Source organism: Salmo trutta, chromosome 34 (assembly GCF_901001165.1).
Source record: "Salmo trutta chromosome 34, fSalTru1.1, whole genome shotgun sequence".
Classification (NCBI taxonomy): domain Eukaryota; kingdom Metazoa; phylum Chordata; class Actinopteri; order Salmoniformes; family Salmonidae; genus Salmo; species Salmo trutta.
This window is the reverse complement of record NC_042990.1, coordinates 34,048,922-34,067,391: the sequence shown is the minus strand read 5'-3', so window position 1 is coordinate 34,067,391 and position 18,470 is coordinate 34,048,922. Positions and strand designations below refer to the sequence as shown.

Sequence of the window (18,470 nt, the reverse complement as noted above, 5' to 3'; positions counted from 1 at the left end):
GTGAGAAGAATAGCAGACAGATATGGGCAGGTGAGAAGAATAGCAGACAGACATAGGCAGGTGCAGGTGAGAAGAACCATATTAGTATGTGGGAAAAGCGCATCTCTCTCTTTCTTTCTCCTTTCCTCGGTCTCTTTCATTTGTTCTTCCTCTCCCTCCCCCAGCCCACTCGTGTAAGCAGCCAGAGAGCCCGGCCCATGTGGAGGTGATAGGGATGGACCTGCCAGGGTTTGGCTACACCCTCCTCTACTCCTGCCAGTCTGGGTTCTTCCTGTCCGGGGGCTCGGAACACCGCGTCTGCAAGTCCGACGGTACCTGGACCGGGAAGATGCCCATTTGTCGAGGTACAGGACATGAACATGACATGTCCAGTGTGTTTGTTTGTGTCTGTGTGGCTCCAGGGTGAAGTTCCCCCTAACTTTCCCCCAATCCTAACCTTAGCCATTCGTGCGTGTGTGTGTGTGTGCGTGTGTCTGTGTGTGTAATGGCATATGCTGATACGGTACAGAGTGATTGCAGCCGCAATGGTATAGAGCATATTTACACACATGTGCGCACACAGTACTGGCCACTGCTGCATCGCACAGCTGTACACTGCAGGCCACAGAGTAATTACACAGACATAAACAGATGTGTAATGTTGTGGGAGAAGTTCCCACTGTGCCAGGCTGCTCTGCTACCACTGCAGCAGACAGCATCTTGTGCTATTCTGGTGTCTATCATGCCAGTGCAGTGGAACAGACAGGATACGGCTCCTGGCCCACCAATGGCCCTTACCTTCATTGTCATGTAGAGGGCCACTGCCACAGAACACGCCCTACTGCATAACCCCATGCATGCTTATTTCTGGGTTTCTCACTTCATCTTGTTTCTTCTTACCAGATACCTTTTATACTTTTATTACCAAAAACATAATGAGAGGAAAGCTTGCAAGGTAGCATGTCATTGTACTATGTAGACTTCGCTGTATCCTGTGAATATCCGTATGACAAATCAACTTTGATTTGATTAGATTTTCTATAATTTGTACAAGATGTCATGCTTGACTTTTACATTCCAGCACACTCCATGTGCATTTATTACCCAGATTACCCAGATTACCGCAGACATTTAGAAATTCCACATACAGAACTCTAAATGGAACTGACAATAGAACTCAGAATTCAACCCCAAGGAGTTAAATTGCATTATCTCTTGATGTGTGTTGCTGATGTACATCAATACATGATTAGAGGTCCCCACATGGGGAAGTGGATGTGACATAATGGGACTAATGCTGTTTTTTTGTCTCCCGTAGCTGGGTCCAAACTCTCAGAGAAGCCCATCAAGCCAGTGGCAGGGACACCCAGTCCCAAGCTGAACGGTGAGTGCCTGACTGAAGTGTCATCACCACACACACACCATAAAAACAGTGCACACACACACCATAAAAACTGTGCACACACACACACACACACACACACACACACCCTAAAAACAGCGCACACACACACACCATTACAGCAAAATCAAAAAGAGCAGTGTTCTGATTACAAAATACTACTCTGATGCCAGTACTGTAAAGTGCAGCTAGCAATCACAACAGAATGAATATGAACAGCTTCATCTGGCCTCGCAGGGGGCGAGCGCTTCGCTAATAGCACCTCAGAAGGACTGGTGTCCTTAATTCAATCTTGAGTGCCCCTCTTGAGGGACTAGAAGTTAACGAAGAGTGGAAAGAGTGAGTCTGATGGTAAAACGTCCCGGCAGCACAGGCCTGACAGTCTTATGCTCTCTCTCTCGTTCTCTCTCTCTCTTTCTCTTTTACTCTTTCTCTCTCTCACGGAGTAAAATGTGGTGCAGTGATATAGCAGCCCACCCATCCCAAAGTTTCCACTGCCTTCATAACAAGTTTAACATTTAAGTTTTTTAAAAGTTTGGAGGTAATTTACTAAGTTTGACATACTCTGAGTATCACGTTTTAGGGAAAACCCAGATGCAGACAGTGTCGAAGTAACAAAAGTTTATTACTAGAACAGGGGCATGCAAAACGACAGGTCAAGGGCAGGCAGAGGTCAGTAAACCAGATCAGATTCAAAAGGTACAGAACGGCAGGCAGTCTCAGGGTCAGGGCAGGCAGAGATCAATAATCAGGGCGGTGTGATAAGGTATAGAACGGTAGGCAGGCTCAGGGTCAGGGCAAGCAGAATGGTCAAAACTGGGAAAACTAGAAAACAGGAACTATAGAAAAAGACAGGAGCAATAGGGAAAATGCTGGTAGGCTTGACGGACAAAACGAACTGGCAACAGAAAAACAGAGAACACAGGTATAAATACACTGGGAATAATGGGGGAAGATGGGCGACACCTGGAGGGATGTGAAACAGATCAGGGTGTGACACTGAGGGTGAAAGGTCACAGGGCTCTGTGTCTGTGAACACTAGTAGTACCATCTATTTGATCAATCATGATGAATCCTATAGACTTACAAACAGTGTAATATAAAGTGGTAGTGTGACTTAACCAAGGTCCTATTTTTCTGTTTTCCTCTTATTTCTTAAAAAATGTGTTCAGTTTTATTGAAGGAATAGAAATGAAAAGGGAAGACAGTGTGAAGACCGGTGGGGCCAGGATTCGATCCCACGCAGGCAAGGGGATGGCGTGCGGACTTAACCGCTTGACCAACCTCAGGCACAACCAAGGTCCTCTAATAATCAATATTGTCTATGCTCTGTTTCAGTTCCTGATGACGTCTTTGCTCCTAACTATATATGGAAGGGTTCATACAACTACAAGGGAAGAAAACAACCAATGACTCTGAGTATCACAAGCTTTAACGCCACCACGGGAAGGGTTAACGTCTCCTTGACCAATAGCAACATGGAACTGCTGCTTTCAGGTACGACATCTGCATTTTACACCAATATTACACAGAGAGGAGACGCTAGGGAAGGTCCCTAGCCAGTCCTTGAACACACACACACACACAGATTAATACACACACAGAGATTCACACACACATAGCATGTCATCATGTAGTCACTGGAGTAGAATGGAGCCGGCGTTTCAGATGCAGAGTTTCTCTCCCACAATATGCAGATGACTAGAAATGAGTGTAACTAAACATAGCTGACATCGTTTGATTGGTAGGGCCTTGGTAGGGATAGACGGTATCCATTTAGGACTGTATCTACTTAGTGGGAAATTCAATTATGTTGTTTATTTGCCTGTGTGGAGGACATTTGCTAACATTGAAATGGGCATTTATGGTCTGTCTGATCTGAGAACATGTTTTGAGTTGAGGTGTTTTGATTTTGCAGTGTGCTGTAATTGATTTGAAAGCTATGACTCATTTATTTCATATTCATTTTTGGGGTGTGTTTTCGCATAGCCCCTTAATATAATATTTATTCTGTCCCTTAATGTACCTTCATTAGTGTAGCCTAATGGATATGTAAAACTACCCCCCCCCATTTCTCTTAAATGAAATATTAATCTGATCTGACAAACCTTTCACGGATTTACCATAATTATCTGGAGAGACGAGTCCCCTTCTCCTCTCCCCCCTCACTCCTTCCCTCTCACTCCTTCTCCTCTTCCTCCCTCACTCCTTCTCCTCTTCCCCCTCACTCCTTCCCCCTCACTCCTTCTCCTCTTCCTCCCTCACTCCTTCTCCTCTTCCCCCCTCACTCCTTCCCCCCTCACTCCTTCCCCCCTCACTCCTTCCCCCCTCACTCCTTCCCCCCTCATTCCTTCCCCTCACTCCTTCCCCCCTCACTCCTTCCCCCCTCACTCCTTCCTCCCTCACTCCTTCTCCTCTTCCCCCCTCACTCCTTCCCCCCTCACTCCTTCCCCCCTCACTCCTTCCCCCCTCACTCCTTCACCCCTCACTCCTTCCCCCCTCACTCCTTCACCCCTCACTCCTTCTCCCCTCACTCCTTCCCCCCTCACTCCTTCCCCCCTCACTCCTTCCCCCCTCACTCCTTCTCCCCTCACTCCTTCTCCCCTCACTCCTTCACCCCTCACTCCTTCCCCCTCATTCCTTCCCCCCTCACACCTTCTCCCCTCACTCCTTCCCCCTCACTCCTTCCCCCCTCACTCCTTCCCCTCACTCCTTCCCCTCACTCCTTCCCCCTCACTCCTTCCCCCTCACTCCTTCTCCCCTCACTCCTTCCCCCTCACTCCTTCCCCCCTCACTCCTTCCCCCTCACTCCTTCCCCCCTCACTCCTTCACCCCTCACTCCTTCCCCCCTCACTCCTTCCCCTCACTCCTTCCCCCTCACTCCTTCCCCCCTCACTCCTTCACCCCTCACTCCTTCCCCCTCATTCCTTCCCCCCTCACACCTTCTCCCCTCACTCCTTCCCCCTCACTCCTTCCCCCTCACTCCTTCCCCCCTCACTCCTTCCCCTCACTCCTTCCCCCCTCACTCCTTCCCCTCACTCCTTCCCCCTCACTCCTTCCCCCCTCACTCCTTCCCCCTCACTCCTTCACCCCTCACTCCTTCCCCCCTCACTCCTTCCCCTCACTCCTTCTCCCCTCACTCCTTCCTCCCTCACTCCTTCCCCCTCACTCCTTCCTCCCTCACTCCTTCCCCCCTCACTCCTTCCTTACCCCCCTCACTCTTTCCCATCTCATTCCTTCCCCATCACTCCTTCCCCCTCACTCCTTCCCCCCTCACTCCTTCCTCCCTCACTCCTTCCTTCCTCCCTCACTCCTACTCCCTCATTTCTCCAGAGCTGCCTTTAACCTAGCTGACATGTGATTTACATCATCAAATGAATCTTCTTAATTTAAATTGGACTTTGAATTGCCCAGCAGCCGTTGCAAATTATAACACAGAAAGGTGAATGCAGCGCTATTCACTCACTGAGAAGAAATGTCTGTGTCTGGGAGATATAGAAATCACAAAGTAATCATACCGCTGAGGCACGGGAGGAGGACATTTTGTGTTTTTAATAACAGGGGACCATTATCTTATTTCACAGTTAGAGAGGCCAGGCAGTGGATTGAGCATGTTAATTGAATGTGTGTTATTACTACCACTGTGTACATCAGTCTGTTTGGAGCGACAACGCAGGGCCGGGGCCTCTGATAGGCCTTAATATGGTGCTCCCTTTCTATCCCTTCGGTTGTAGGAGGCTGTTAGTAATAGAAAGTACTGTTGATGAGTGAGTGTTCTGCTACAGTAAATTGCTCCATGGTTGAAGAAGATAGCGCTCAGTGTTTATATCACCTCTTTTCATTTTCCACACAGACACATACAGACGAAGAGTGAGATAGGAGAGGGAGACCATCATCATTGGGTCATTGTCTGTGATTGTGTCCCCTGAGTAACACCAGTTACACTATATCAGTGTTGTGCCTTGGCCTCACATCACCCCTCTTGTCCTCCTGTGTTGTGTTGTGCTGCAGGTGTCTATAAGAGCCAGGAAGCACGGTTGATGCTGCTCATGTACCATGTGAAAACGTCCACTCACACCACGCTGGGCAAGGTCAAGGAGGAGACGTGGTCCATGGACGGTTTTGTAAGTTTACCGTTTCCTACTTTCAGGAAGGGTTTGTGGAATTGAAACATTTACATGTTGGTCATTTAGTAGCGCTTTCATCCAGAACGATTTACAGAGATCTTGCTACTCATTGGACGTGGCGTATTAATATTGAAATGGCATCCGGGAACCTAATGTAAATCAATGAGGGAGCTCTGCTGAAAAACGACAGAGTCCCACTTCTTGCTCAATCCAGCCGTGCATCTAGTCACCCAAACGGGTTACCAGGTGTTATTTCATGTTTATTACAAAATGGGCTCAAATGCTCTCCTTGTTTTGTATTTAGTAAAAATGCAATTCTGAAAATATGTATTTTTCCTTTATAATTCTACTCCATGGTGAAAAGTACCATTCAAAAGGATGTGACTGACTGACTGACTGACTGACTGACTGACTGACTGACTGACTGACTGACTGACTGACTGACTGACTGACTGACTACCTGACTGACTGACTGACTGACTGACTGACTGACTGACTGACTGACTGACTACCTGACTGACTGACTGACTGACTGACTGACTGACTGACTGACTGACTGACTGACTGACTGATTGACTGATTGACAGACTGACTGACTACCCGACTGACTGACTGACTGACTGACTGACTGACTGACTGATTGACTTCCTGACTGACTGACTGATTGATTGACTCACTGACTGACTGATCATATCTGTCTCTCTGTATTCTCCTAGGTGTCTGCAGAACCTGACTGACTGACTGACTGATTGACAGACTGATTGACTCACTGACTGACTGATCATATCTGTCTCTCTGTATTCTCCTAGGTGTCTGCAGAACCTGACGGTGCCACCTATGTCTTTCAAGGCTTCATACAGGGTAAAGACTACGGTCAGTTTGGACTGCAGAGGCTAGGTAAACATCACTACATATCCACTGTGTTTTTATATCAACTTTCTCACTGTCAACAATATTATGTCATTTCAGTATATAGAAATAAAACGTGTATGTCTGAAATATTTGATATAGACCAAAATGTTACTGTGAGAATATTCATGTTGTTCCTCTCCCACACAGGTCTGAACATGTCAGAGAGTAATAACTCATCCAATCCACCTCATGGTACAAACAGTAGCTCTGTGGCCATAGCAATCCTTGTGCCTTTTTTCGCCCTGATATTTGCAGGCTTTGGGTTTTATCTTTACAAACAGCGGTAAGTGTACCTACCTACCTACCAGCTATTATTACCTACCTACCATCAGCTATTATTACCGACCTACCACCAGCTATTATTACCTACCTACCATCAGCTATTATTACCTACCTACCACCAGCTATTATTACCTACCTACCACCAGCTATTATTACCTACCTACCATCAGCTAGTATTACCTACCTACCATCAGCTATTATTACCTACCTACCAGCTATTATTACCTACCTACCTACCAGCTATTATTACCTACCTACCACCAGCTATTATTACCGACCTACCATCAGCTATTATTACCTACCTACCACCAGCTATTATTACCGACCTACCATCAGCTATTATTACCTACCTACCATCAGCTAGTATTACCTACCTACCATCAGCTATTATTACCTACCTACCTACCAGCTATTATTACCTACCTACCTACCAGCTATTATTACCTACCTACCACCAGCTAGTATTACCTACCTACCATCAGCTAGTATTACCTACCTACCACCAGCTAGTATTACCTACCTACCACCAGCTATTATTACCTACCTACCACCAGCTAGTATTACCTACCTACCACCAGCTAGTATTACCGACCTACCATCAGCTATTATTACCGACCTACCACCAGCTAGTATTACCTACCTACCATCAGCTATTATTACCTACCTACCATCAGCTATTATTACCGACCTACCACCAGCTAGTATTACCTACCTACCATCAGCTATTATTACCTACCTACCACCAGCTATTATTACCGACCTACCATCAGCTAGTATTACCTACCTACCACCAGCTAGTATTACCTACCTACCACCAGCTATTATTACCTACCTACCACCAGCTAGTATTACCTACCTACCACCAGCTAGTATTACCGACCTACCATCAGCTATTATTACCGACCTACCACCAGCTAGTATTACCTACCTACCATCAGCTATTATTACCTACCTACCATCAGCTATTATTACCGACCTACCATCAGCTATTATTACCTACCTACCACCAGCTATTATTACCGACCTACCACCAGCTAGTATTACCTACCTACCACCAGCTATTATTACCGACCTACCATCAGCTAGTATTACCTACCTACCACCAGCTAGTATTACCTACCTACCATCAGCTATTATTACCGACCTACCACCAGCTATTATTACCGACCTACCACCAGCTAGTATTACCTACCTACCATCAGCTATTATTACCGACCTACCATCAGCTAGTATTACCTACCTACCACCAGCTAGTATTACCTACCTACCACCAGCTATTATTACCGACCTACCATCAGCTAGTATTACCTACCTACCACCAGCTATTATTACCGACCTACCACCAGCTAGTATTACCTACCTACCATCAGCTAGTATTACCTACCTACCATCAGCTATTATTACCTACCTACCATCAGCTAGTATTACCTACCTACCACCAGCTAGTATTACCTACCTACCGCCAGCTATTATTACCTACCTACCACCAGCTATTATTACCGACCTACCATCAGCTAGTATTACCTACCTACCACCAGCTATTATTACCTACCTACCATCAGCTAGTATTACCTACCTACCACCAGCTATTATTACCGACCTACCACCAGCTATTATTACCTACCTACCATCAGCTATTATTACCTACCTACCATCAGCTATTATTACCTACCTACCACCAGCTAGTGTTACCTACCTACCACCAGCTATTATTACCGACCTACCATCAGCTATTATTACCTACCTACCATCAGCTATTATTACCTACCTACCACCAGCTATTATTACCTACCTACCATCAGCTATTATTACCTACCTACCATCAGCTATTATTACCGACCTACCACCAGCTATTATTACCTACCTACCACCAGCTAGTATTACCTACCTACCACCAGCTATTATTACCGACCTACCACCAGCTATTATTACCTACCTACCATCAGCTATTATTACCTACCTACCATCAGCTATTATTACCGACCTACCATCAGCTAGTATTACCTACACAGTATACTGTGCTACTGTGTCAGGAGCTACATAATTTGTGTTATGTACTAGTTGTTGTTATTCACATATAGGACCATGAACCATTCCTGTGTTCCTCTACAGGACTGCCCCTTAAACGCACCTCATATTCTTAGAAAAGCTTCATGTTGACTTCATACTGACTTCTTCTCTTCCACTGAGTCTGAACAATGTGTTGGTCCTTCTCTAGGACTACTCCTAAAGCCCAGTACACAGGCTGCTCCGTCCACGAGAACAACAACGGCCAGGCGGCCTTCGAGAACCCCATGTACAACACTAGCGCCAAGTCGGTGGAAGGCAAAGCTGTCCGGTTCGACCCTAACCTGAACACAGTCTGCACAATGGTATAATGAAGTCCGCTTGGCGACTGCATCGTTTTTTTCTTATTTTTGTATCGGGGTAAAAAAGGAACAGGAAAATGCTTTTGCGAAACGAGCGGATTTCATTGAGATTTTGACTGGCGATAGAGATGGAAGACAGTCCAGTCTAGGTGTGTTGGCCATGGTGGAGACAGAGGTACAAGAATAAATCCTCTGGTACTTAAAGCACACTCTTCAGGAACTTTGACTGGTCATGTGTGTCGAGAAGGACACTTATTGGGAGACTAGACCAACATCACGTTTTAGAAGACTGAACTGAGAACTGAGAAACATAAAAACCCAAATCTTCACAGTGGTCGACGAGTGACTTGGAGAGTTCTGACGTTACCTTATTATATTGCACTCTGCGAGTGTTTCTTCTTCACAGTCGACTGGGTCTTTTTTATAAATTGAAAAGGATCTGTAAATCTTCTTCTTGCATATATGAGAAGCATTCACCACCTATATTTTTGTGCTATATATTATCATGTGGGAGGGGCCAATGGCAGCGAGATTATATGAATAGTTTATAGAAAAGAGAAGAAGAAAATAAAATATTTCAAAACAATTCTGTTCACAACAAAAAAAAACACAGAAGTATTTTGGGGTTCATTTTTAAAGTGTTAAATCGTTTTTTAAAACAACGGTTTTGACTGTAACTCCCTCTTCTCTAGCTTCAGTCCCACGTTCTGTGTTTTTTCCCCACTGAGCCAATCAGAAGTGTTTGAAGTACTGATGTTAACTGTGAGGTGTGAATAGAAGGGGTTTTCTGGATTATTTAACTCTTATTTGTCATTTTGGATCATGACCCAAAGATTGAACTTTCCAGACAACATTTTCATTTTGACTTTTCATTATATTGCACTTTTTTTGTTACGGTTTTCTTTTGTTTCAATAGTTGTTGCTGTATTTGTCGATGTATCCAAGTGGGTCATTTTTACACAGTGCCTACCAAACACCATGTGAATCAGGTCTGCTGCTCTTTCCTCTTCTCCTCATCCCCCCCTGTTCCTGTCTTTCACTTTTCTAATCTACGGCCTCATTCCCTCTCTCCTTCACCTCACATGACTTGGTGTTGCTGAACACTGAACACGGACACAGTCTGGTGGCACACCACAGCTCCATTCCACTCATTAGGTGCTGTGTTTTTTTTTTTACCTTTCAATCTATTTTGCCACTTAGTTTCTCCTATAAAATTGACTGCAATAAAGAACCCATACAATTCTAGGATTGGACTGTAAAATTGAACTACTATTTGCAGTACAGTACAACTGGGTACTCCTATGTTAAATGCATTGAAAATATATAACAAACAAAAAAATAGAAAAAATGTGATTAAAAAAGTGTTTTATAAAGAAATATATTTTTATGAACAAATTATTTGTAAAATGTATGAATCTATTATGTACATTTTCAATGCAATGTAAGATTAAAAAAGGCAATTTGCTTTTGTAAAGTGTTGTCTCTTTCTTAACTGCTATTTGTTTTGTTTAGATTTGTTATATATAGATATATATTTAAGTGATAATGCCCTCGAAGCCATGGTGTTGTTAACCGTGCCAATATATCCTCCAATCACCGGCTTCGAGAGAATTATCACTTTAATACAACGGGTTACCAACATATTCAAATAATGACAGTGGATTTTCCATCGGACTGCGCAATCCACTGTCATTATTTGAATTTGTTGGTAACCCGTCCGATGGAACGAAGTAAATAGGCATTTTAACGACAAATAAAATGTTATTGGTCAAGTACACATTTTTAGCAGATGTTATTCCAGTGCATAGATTTAGCTGGTGGTAACTTGTGGAATAGACATGGCTGGAATATGGTTTTTCTATCTTTTCCCTCTGGTTACAGTTAGCCTTTGCATGGATTGGCTTCCATGATGAATATAGCCAGTCAACCAACACAATCCCTCAACACAGACAGACCCAGAAATAGCCTTAAGCCACTGAACAAATATCTGTTGCGCTAATTCTCCTTCCAATGGAGTCATTACGGCCTTGTTTGTTTGACCACCCTGTCATTGTTTGGTTCATAGAAGGTTGTATGAAAAGCCCCAGGAATCCCTGCTGGGAATAATATACTGCTCAAAAAAATAAAGGGAACACTAAAATAACACATCCTAGATCTGAATGAATGAAATAATCTTATTAAATACTTTTTTCTTTACATAGTTGAATGTGCTGACAACAAAATCACACAAAAATAATCAAAGGAAATCCAATTTATCAAACCATGGAGGTCTGGATTTGGAGTCACACTCAAAGTTAAAGTGGAAAACCACACTACAGGCTGATCCAACTTTGATGTAATGTCCTTAAAACAAGTCAAAATGAGGCTCAGTAGTGTGTGTGGCCTCCACGTGCCTGTATGACCTCCCTACAATGCCTGGGCATGCTCCTGATGAGGTGGCGGATGGTCTCCTGAGGGATCTCCTCCCAGACCTGGACTAAAGCATCCGCCAACTCCTGGACAGTCTGTGGTGCAACGTGGCGTTGGTGGATGGAGCGAGACATGATGTCCCAGATGTGCTCAATTGGATTCAGGTCTGGGGAACGGGCGGGCCAGTCCATAGCATCAATGCCTTCCTCTTGCAGGAACTGCTGACACACTCCAGCCACATGAGGTCAAGCATTGTCTTGCATTAGGAGGATCCCAGGGCCAACCGCACCAGCATATGGTCTCACAAGGGGTCTGAGGATCTCATCTCAGTACCTAATGGCAGTCAGGCTACCTCTGGCGAGCACATGGAGGGCTTTGCGGCCCCTCAAAGAAATGCCACCCCACACCATGACTGACCCACCGCCAAACCGGTCATGCTGGAGGATGTTGCAGGCAGCAGAACGTTCTCCACGGCGTCTCCAGACTCTGTCACGTCTGTCACATGTGCTCAGTGTGAACCTGCTTCATCTGTGAAGAGCACATGGCGCCAGTGGCGAATTTGCCAATTTTGGTGTTCTCTGGCAAATGCCAAACGTCCTGCACGGTGTTGGGCTGTAAGCACAAACCCCACCTGTGGACGTCGGGCCCTCATACCACCCTCATGGAGTCTGTGTCTGACCGTTTGAGCAGACACATGCACATTTGTGGCCTGCTGGAGGTCATTTTGCAGGGCTCTGGCAGTGCTTCTCCTGCTCCTCCTTGCACAAAGGCGGAGGTAGCGGTCATGCTGCTGGGTTGTTTCCCTCCTACGGCCTCCTCCACGTCTCCTTATGTACTGGCCTGTCTCCTGGTAGCGCCTCCATGCTCTGGACACTACGCTGACAGACACAACAAACCTTCTTGCCACAGCTCGCATTGATGTGCCATCCTGGATGAGCTGCACTACCTGAGCCACTTGTGTGGGTTGTAGACTCCGTCTCATGCTACCACTAGAGTGAAAGCACCACCAGCATTCAAAAGTGGCCTAAACATCAGCCAGGAAGCATAGGAAATGAGAAGTGGTCTGTGGTCACCACCTGCAGAACCACTCCTTTATTGGGGGTGTCTTGCTAATTGCCTATAATTTCCACCTGTTGTCTATTCCATTTGCACAACAGCATGTGAAATGTATTGTCAATCAGTGTTGCTTCCTAAGTGGACAGTTTGATTTCACAGAAGTGTGATTGACTTGGATTTACATTGTGTTGTTTAAGTGTTCCCTTTATTTTTTTGAGCAGTGTAGTTACGTTTCTTTCCTTTGACACCACCTAAAAGAGGGTCAGTGCTACCTGGCATCCTTGGGATGTCCCTACCCCTAAACCCTAACTCTCGTCATAAACCTTACCTAACCCTTAACCCTGTTAAATTTCAACTTCAATGGGGGTAGGGACATCCCAAGGATTCCAGATAGCACAGAGCCCCTAATGAGGTAGCATGGCCGTCAGTAATACAGTGTAACAGTGAGCTCTGCCCATGACAGCTGGGATTCCCACTCACTTTCTTTCTCGCTCTGTCTCTCTCATTAGTGACCAATTTCTTTCTCTCCCCTCATTAGTGAGCCAATACTAGACGGCTGGGCGGGTGGGCTGATTGTCTATACAGTATACCCACACAAGAATAGGCATGTTGAACAGTAACAGTTGAATGGAGAGCTTGTATCTATCCATGTAGAGCATTCTAGTGTTACTATCACGTTTCAGGTAAGACCCAGATGCAGACAACGTTGAAGTAACAACAGTTTATTAATCAAACAGGGGCAGGCAAAAGACAGTCATGGGCAGGCAGAGGTCAGTAATCCAGAAAGATTGGGCAAAGGTACAGGACGGCAGGCAGGCTCAGGGTCAGAGCAGGCAGAATGGTCAACACCGGGGAAACAGGAACAATCGAAAGACAGGAGCAGAGGGAAAAACACTGGTAGGCTTGACGAATCGCCTCTCCCTCCGTCGTTCCCGTAGTCGCCCATTGATCCTGATGGTCAAGGCGATGAGGGAATCGAGATCTATCGGTAATTCCCGGGCTGCAAGCTCATCCTTGACCTCCTCCGAGATTCCGTGTAGGAACATGTCGAACAGCGCTTCTGGGTTCCAGGCACTCTAAGCTGCCAACGTGCGGAAATCCACCGCATAGTCTGCCACACTGAGGGAGTCCTGCCGAAGCTGGAATAGCTTTCGGGCAACCTCACTCCCTGAGAATGGGGCATCAAAAACCTTTACTTCTTTACTTCTCCCATGAACTCCTCCAGACTGACGCATATGGCCGGCTGTTGCTTCCATAACGGCTGTAGCCCAGGCGAGCGCCCTCCCAGACATCAGCGTGATTAGGTACGCTATTTTAGAGTGGTCCGAGGGGAAGGAGAAGGGCTGAAGCTCGAAGATGAGAGCACACTGAGCTAGAAACGCCCGACAGGTGCCCGGCTCTTAATTGAAGCGTTCCGGGGGAGGTAAGCGGGGCTCAGGGGAAGGTGGAGTGACCGGTGAGGCGGCACTGCTAACAGCTGAGTTACTGAGGGGCTACTGTCGTAGCAGGCTGCCTCCCAGTCAACCCACGGAATTGCTCCAGCAAGATGGCCGAATGCCATGACCGGGCGTTGGACAAGGTGTGGACCCCCTCCATAAGGCCACGAAGCAATTCCTCGTGCCTACCAATGGTGGCTTCAAGGGAGGAGATGGTGTTGCGCAGCTGGTCCAAGTCTGCTGGGTCAGTCATGGCCAGTTTGTACTATCACGTTTCAGGTAAGACCCAGATGCAGACAATGTCGAAGTAACAACAGTTTATTAATCGAACAGAGGCAGGCAAAAGATGGGTCAAGGGCAGGCAGAGGTCAGTAATCCAGAAAGGTGGGGCAAAGGTACAGGACGGCAGGCAGGCTCGGGGTCAGGGTCAGGGCATGCAGAATGGTCAACACAGGAAACTAGGAAACAGGAACAATCAAGAGACAGGAGCAGTAGGAAAACTGCTGGTAGGCTTGACGAAACAAAACGAACTAGCAACAGACAAACAGAGAACACAGGTATAAATACACAGGGGATAATGGGGAAGATGGGCGACACCTGGAGGGGGGTGGAGACAATCACAAAGACAGGTGAAACCAATCAGGGTGCCACAGTTACTGTGTCTGTGTATGTCAATCAGGTGTGGAGAAGCTAGTCAATAGATCAATACACTCCCTATTGACTTAATTGATTTACTGTCAAGACTTCTAAGTGGATATTGACAGTACCTTCCAGTTAATCATCTAATTATTTCACGTGGTTTTACTATGGCAAATCCATGTCAAGCTATTGTACCTTGTCTTTTATTTAGCTGTTCTCTGATCCCATATACAGAAATAAGAGAGTAAAGGTAGGGTATCATGGGGGCATATGTCATGATGTTGAACCCCAAAATAACATTGAAATATACAGTGTATGTCAAGCAACGAAGCAAACATGCTGTGTAATAGCCATCATTAATCTGTGTAGTCACCTGACAGTCTGACGCTACAGCTTGTGTTTATAATAAACATGACCACGGCACAATACATAGCACTGGAACATAGCACTGCAACATAGCACTGGAACATAGCACTGGAACATAGAACTGGAACATAGAACTGGAACATATTGCTGGATCATAGCACTGGATCATAGAACTGGAACATAGAACTGGATCATAGCACTGCATCATAGAACTGGAACATAGCACTGGATCATAGCACTGGATCATAGAACTGAAACATAGCACTGGATCATAGCACTGGAACATAACACTGGATCATAGCACTGGATCATAGAACTGGAACATAGCACTGGAACATAGAACTGGAACATAGCACTGGATCATAGCACTGGAACATAGAACTGGATCATAGCACTGCATCATAGCACTGAAACATAGCACTGGAACATAGCACTGGATCATAGAACTGGAACATAACACTGGATCATAGAACTGAAACATAGCACTGGATTATAGCACTGGAACATAACACTGGATCATAGCACTGGATCATAGAACTGGAACATAGCACTGGAACATAGAACTGGAACATAGCACTGGATCATAGCACTGGAACATAGAACTGGATCATAGCACTGCATCATAGCACTGGAACATAGCACTGGATCATAGCACTGGATCATAGAACTGGAACATAACACTGGATCATAGCACTGGAACATAGCACTGGATCATAGCACTGGAACATAACACTGGATCATAGCACTGGATCATAGAACTGGAACATAGCACTGGATCATAGCACTGGAACATAGCACTGGATCATAGCACTGCATCATAGAACTGGAACATAGCACTGGATCATAGCACTGGAACATAGCACTGGATCATAGCACTGGATCATAGCACTGGAACATAACACTGGAACATAGCACTGGATCATAGCACTGGAACATAGCACTGGAACATAGCACTGGATCACAGAACTGGAACATAGAACTGGAACATAGAACTGGATCACAGAACTGGAACATAGCACTGGAACATAGTACTGGATCACAGAACAGGAACATAGAACTGGAACATAGAACTGGATCACAGAACTGGATCATAGCACTGGAACATAGCACTGGAACATAGCACTGGATCACAGAACTGGAACATAGAACTGGAACATAGCACTGGATCATAGCACAGGAACATAGCACTGGAACATAGCACTGGATCATAGCACTGGAACATAGCACTGGATCATAGCACAGGAACATAGAACTGGATCATAGCACTGGATCATAGAACTGGAACATATAACTGGAACATAGCACTGGATCATATAACTGGAACATAGCACATAATAAGAATACATCTGAAGCTGTGGAAGTAGAGAAGTTGTGGAAATATCAACGTTCCATCACGGCTTGAGAAGAGAGATGAAAGGAGAGGGGGAGAGGAGATGAAACTAACCACAAGGTGCTCTTTGAGCGCTGAGAGGTTGAGAACATACGTCTGACTGTACTACAGGTTGAGACAAAATTCAAAAAAGCAAGACAGCCTCCATTATGGATGAGGATATAAGCCAGGGTTTGGGGGAACGAGAAAGGGAGAGAGAAGATAGAGAGAAAGAGGGGGGAGAGAGATGGAGAGAATGAGTGGAGACAGAGAGATGGAGAGTGAGAGACAGCCCTCTGGTGGGTTCTGAGGACAGCAACTGACACTCGAGCAGATTAGGGGTGATCACACACACACAGGGGTCTGATATAATGAACGAACATACTGTACACACACACAGAGTATTGTATAAATAACCTTGTGGGGACACACAATTCAGTCCCATTCAAAATCGTATTTTCCCTAACCCTAAACATAACCCTAACCCTAATCCTAACTCTAACATTAACCCTAACCTTACCATTAACCCGAAAACCTAACCTTAACCATAAACCTAATCTTAGCTCCTAACCCGAACCCTACAATTCACCCTAGCTCCTAACCCTAAACCTAATTCTAACCCTGACACTAATTCTAACCTTAACCCTAAACCCCCTAGAAATAGCATTTGACTTTGTGGGGGCTGACAAAATGTCCCCAGTTGGTCAAATGTTTGTTTTTTTGCTATTCTTGTGGTGACTCCTGGTCCCCACAAGTATAGTTAAACACATCCACACACACACACACACACACACATACACACACACACACACACACACACACACACACACACACACACACAGGGGTCTGATCTAATAAACTGGGTAGAAGAGTATGAAGAAGAAACAAGAGGGAGTGAGGCGGCTTTCAGACAGCTAGAGAACTGAGGAAATGAATGACCAATGGGAACTAACACGGGTTTTGAAAGACTTGTAATGTGCACTCTCTGAAACACACAAACAGACACACTGACAGGCAAATTAAAGGAAAATAATGGAGTTAGATCCAGATCTGTATTGGCAACCTTGATCTGCCTATATACAGTACCACCTGTTACTGCAAGCTGAGCATGACATGAGCAGTAGACAGGCAGTGTTGTCGCTTATGCCATAACTAAAGTGCTTAGAGCCATACTGCTGAAGATCAGCTCTGAGCGTTTTCAAATCAAATCAAATGTTATTGGTCCCATACACATGGTTAGCAGATGTTATTGCGAGTGTAGCGAAATGCTTCTGATTCTAGTTCTGACAATGCAACAATATCTAACAAGTAATCTAACAATTATACAACTACCTAATATAGAAAAATCTAGGTAAAGGGATGGAATAAGAATATATACATATAAATATATGGATGAGTAATGACCGAGCAGCATTGGCAAGATGCAGTAGATGGTATAAAATACAGTATATACATATGGCATGAGTAATGAAAGATATGTAAACATCATTATTAAAGTGGCATTAATAAAGTGACTAGTGATCCATTTGTTAGAGTGGCCAATGATTTCAAGTCTGTGTGTAGGCAGCAGCCACTCTATGTTAGTGATGGCTGTTTAACAGTCTGATGGCCTTGAGATAGAAGCTATTTTTCAGTCTCTCGGTCCCAGCTTTGATGCACCTGTACTGACCTCGCTTTCTGGATGGTAGTAGGGTGAACAGGCCGTGGTCTTCCTGTGATATCGGGTGCTGTAGGTGTCCTGGAGGGCAGGTAGTTTGCCCCCGGTGATGCGATGTGCAGACCACACCACCCTCTGGAGACCCCTGCGGTTGTGGGTGGTGTGGTTGCCGTACCAGGTGGTGCTACAGCCCTACAGGATGCTCTCAATTGTGCATCTGTAAAAGTTTGTGAGGGTTTTAGGTGACAAGCCACATTTCTTCAGCCTCCTGAGGTTGAAGATGCGCTGCTGCACCTTCTTCACCACACTGTCTGTGTGGGTGGATCATTTCAGTTTGTCCGTGATGTGTACACCAAAGAACTTAAAACTTTCCACGTTCTCCACTGCTGTCCCGTCGATGTGGATAGGGGGGGTGCTCCCTCTGCTGTTTCCTGAAGTCCACGATCATCCCCTTGGTTTTGTTGATG

General features: G+C 45.4%; 1 protein-coding gene across 1 annotated transcript in view; it reads left to right on the top strand.

Moving 5' to 3' along the window:
- Positions 1-10,545, top strand: part of LOC115174068 (CUB and sushi domain-containing protein 3) — a gene marked incomplete in the record, with an annotated part of 716,433 nt that extends 705,888 nt beyond the window's left edge. Inside the window, 7 exon segments of the mRNA XM_029732731.1 lie at positions 165-344; positions 1,298-1,363; positions 2,720-2,878; positions 5,393-5,505; positions 6,318-6,405; positions 6,568-6,703; positions 8,921-10,545. Of these exon segments, the coding sequence (XP_029588591.1) occupies positions 165-344; positions 1,298-1,363; positions 2,720-2,878; positions 5,393-5,505; positions 6,318-6,405; positions 6,568-6,703; positions 8,921-9,080 (902 nt within the window).
- Between the last annotated feature and the right edge of the window lie 7,925 nt (positions 10,546-18,470).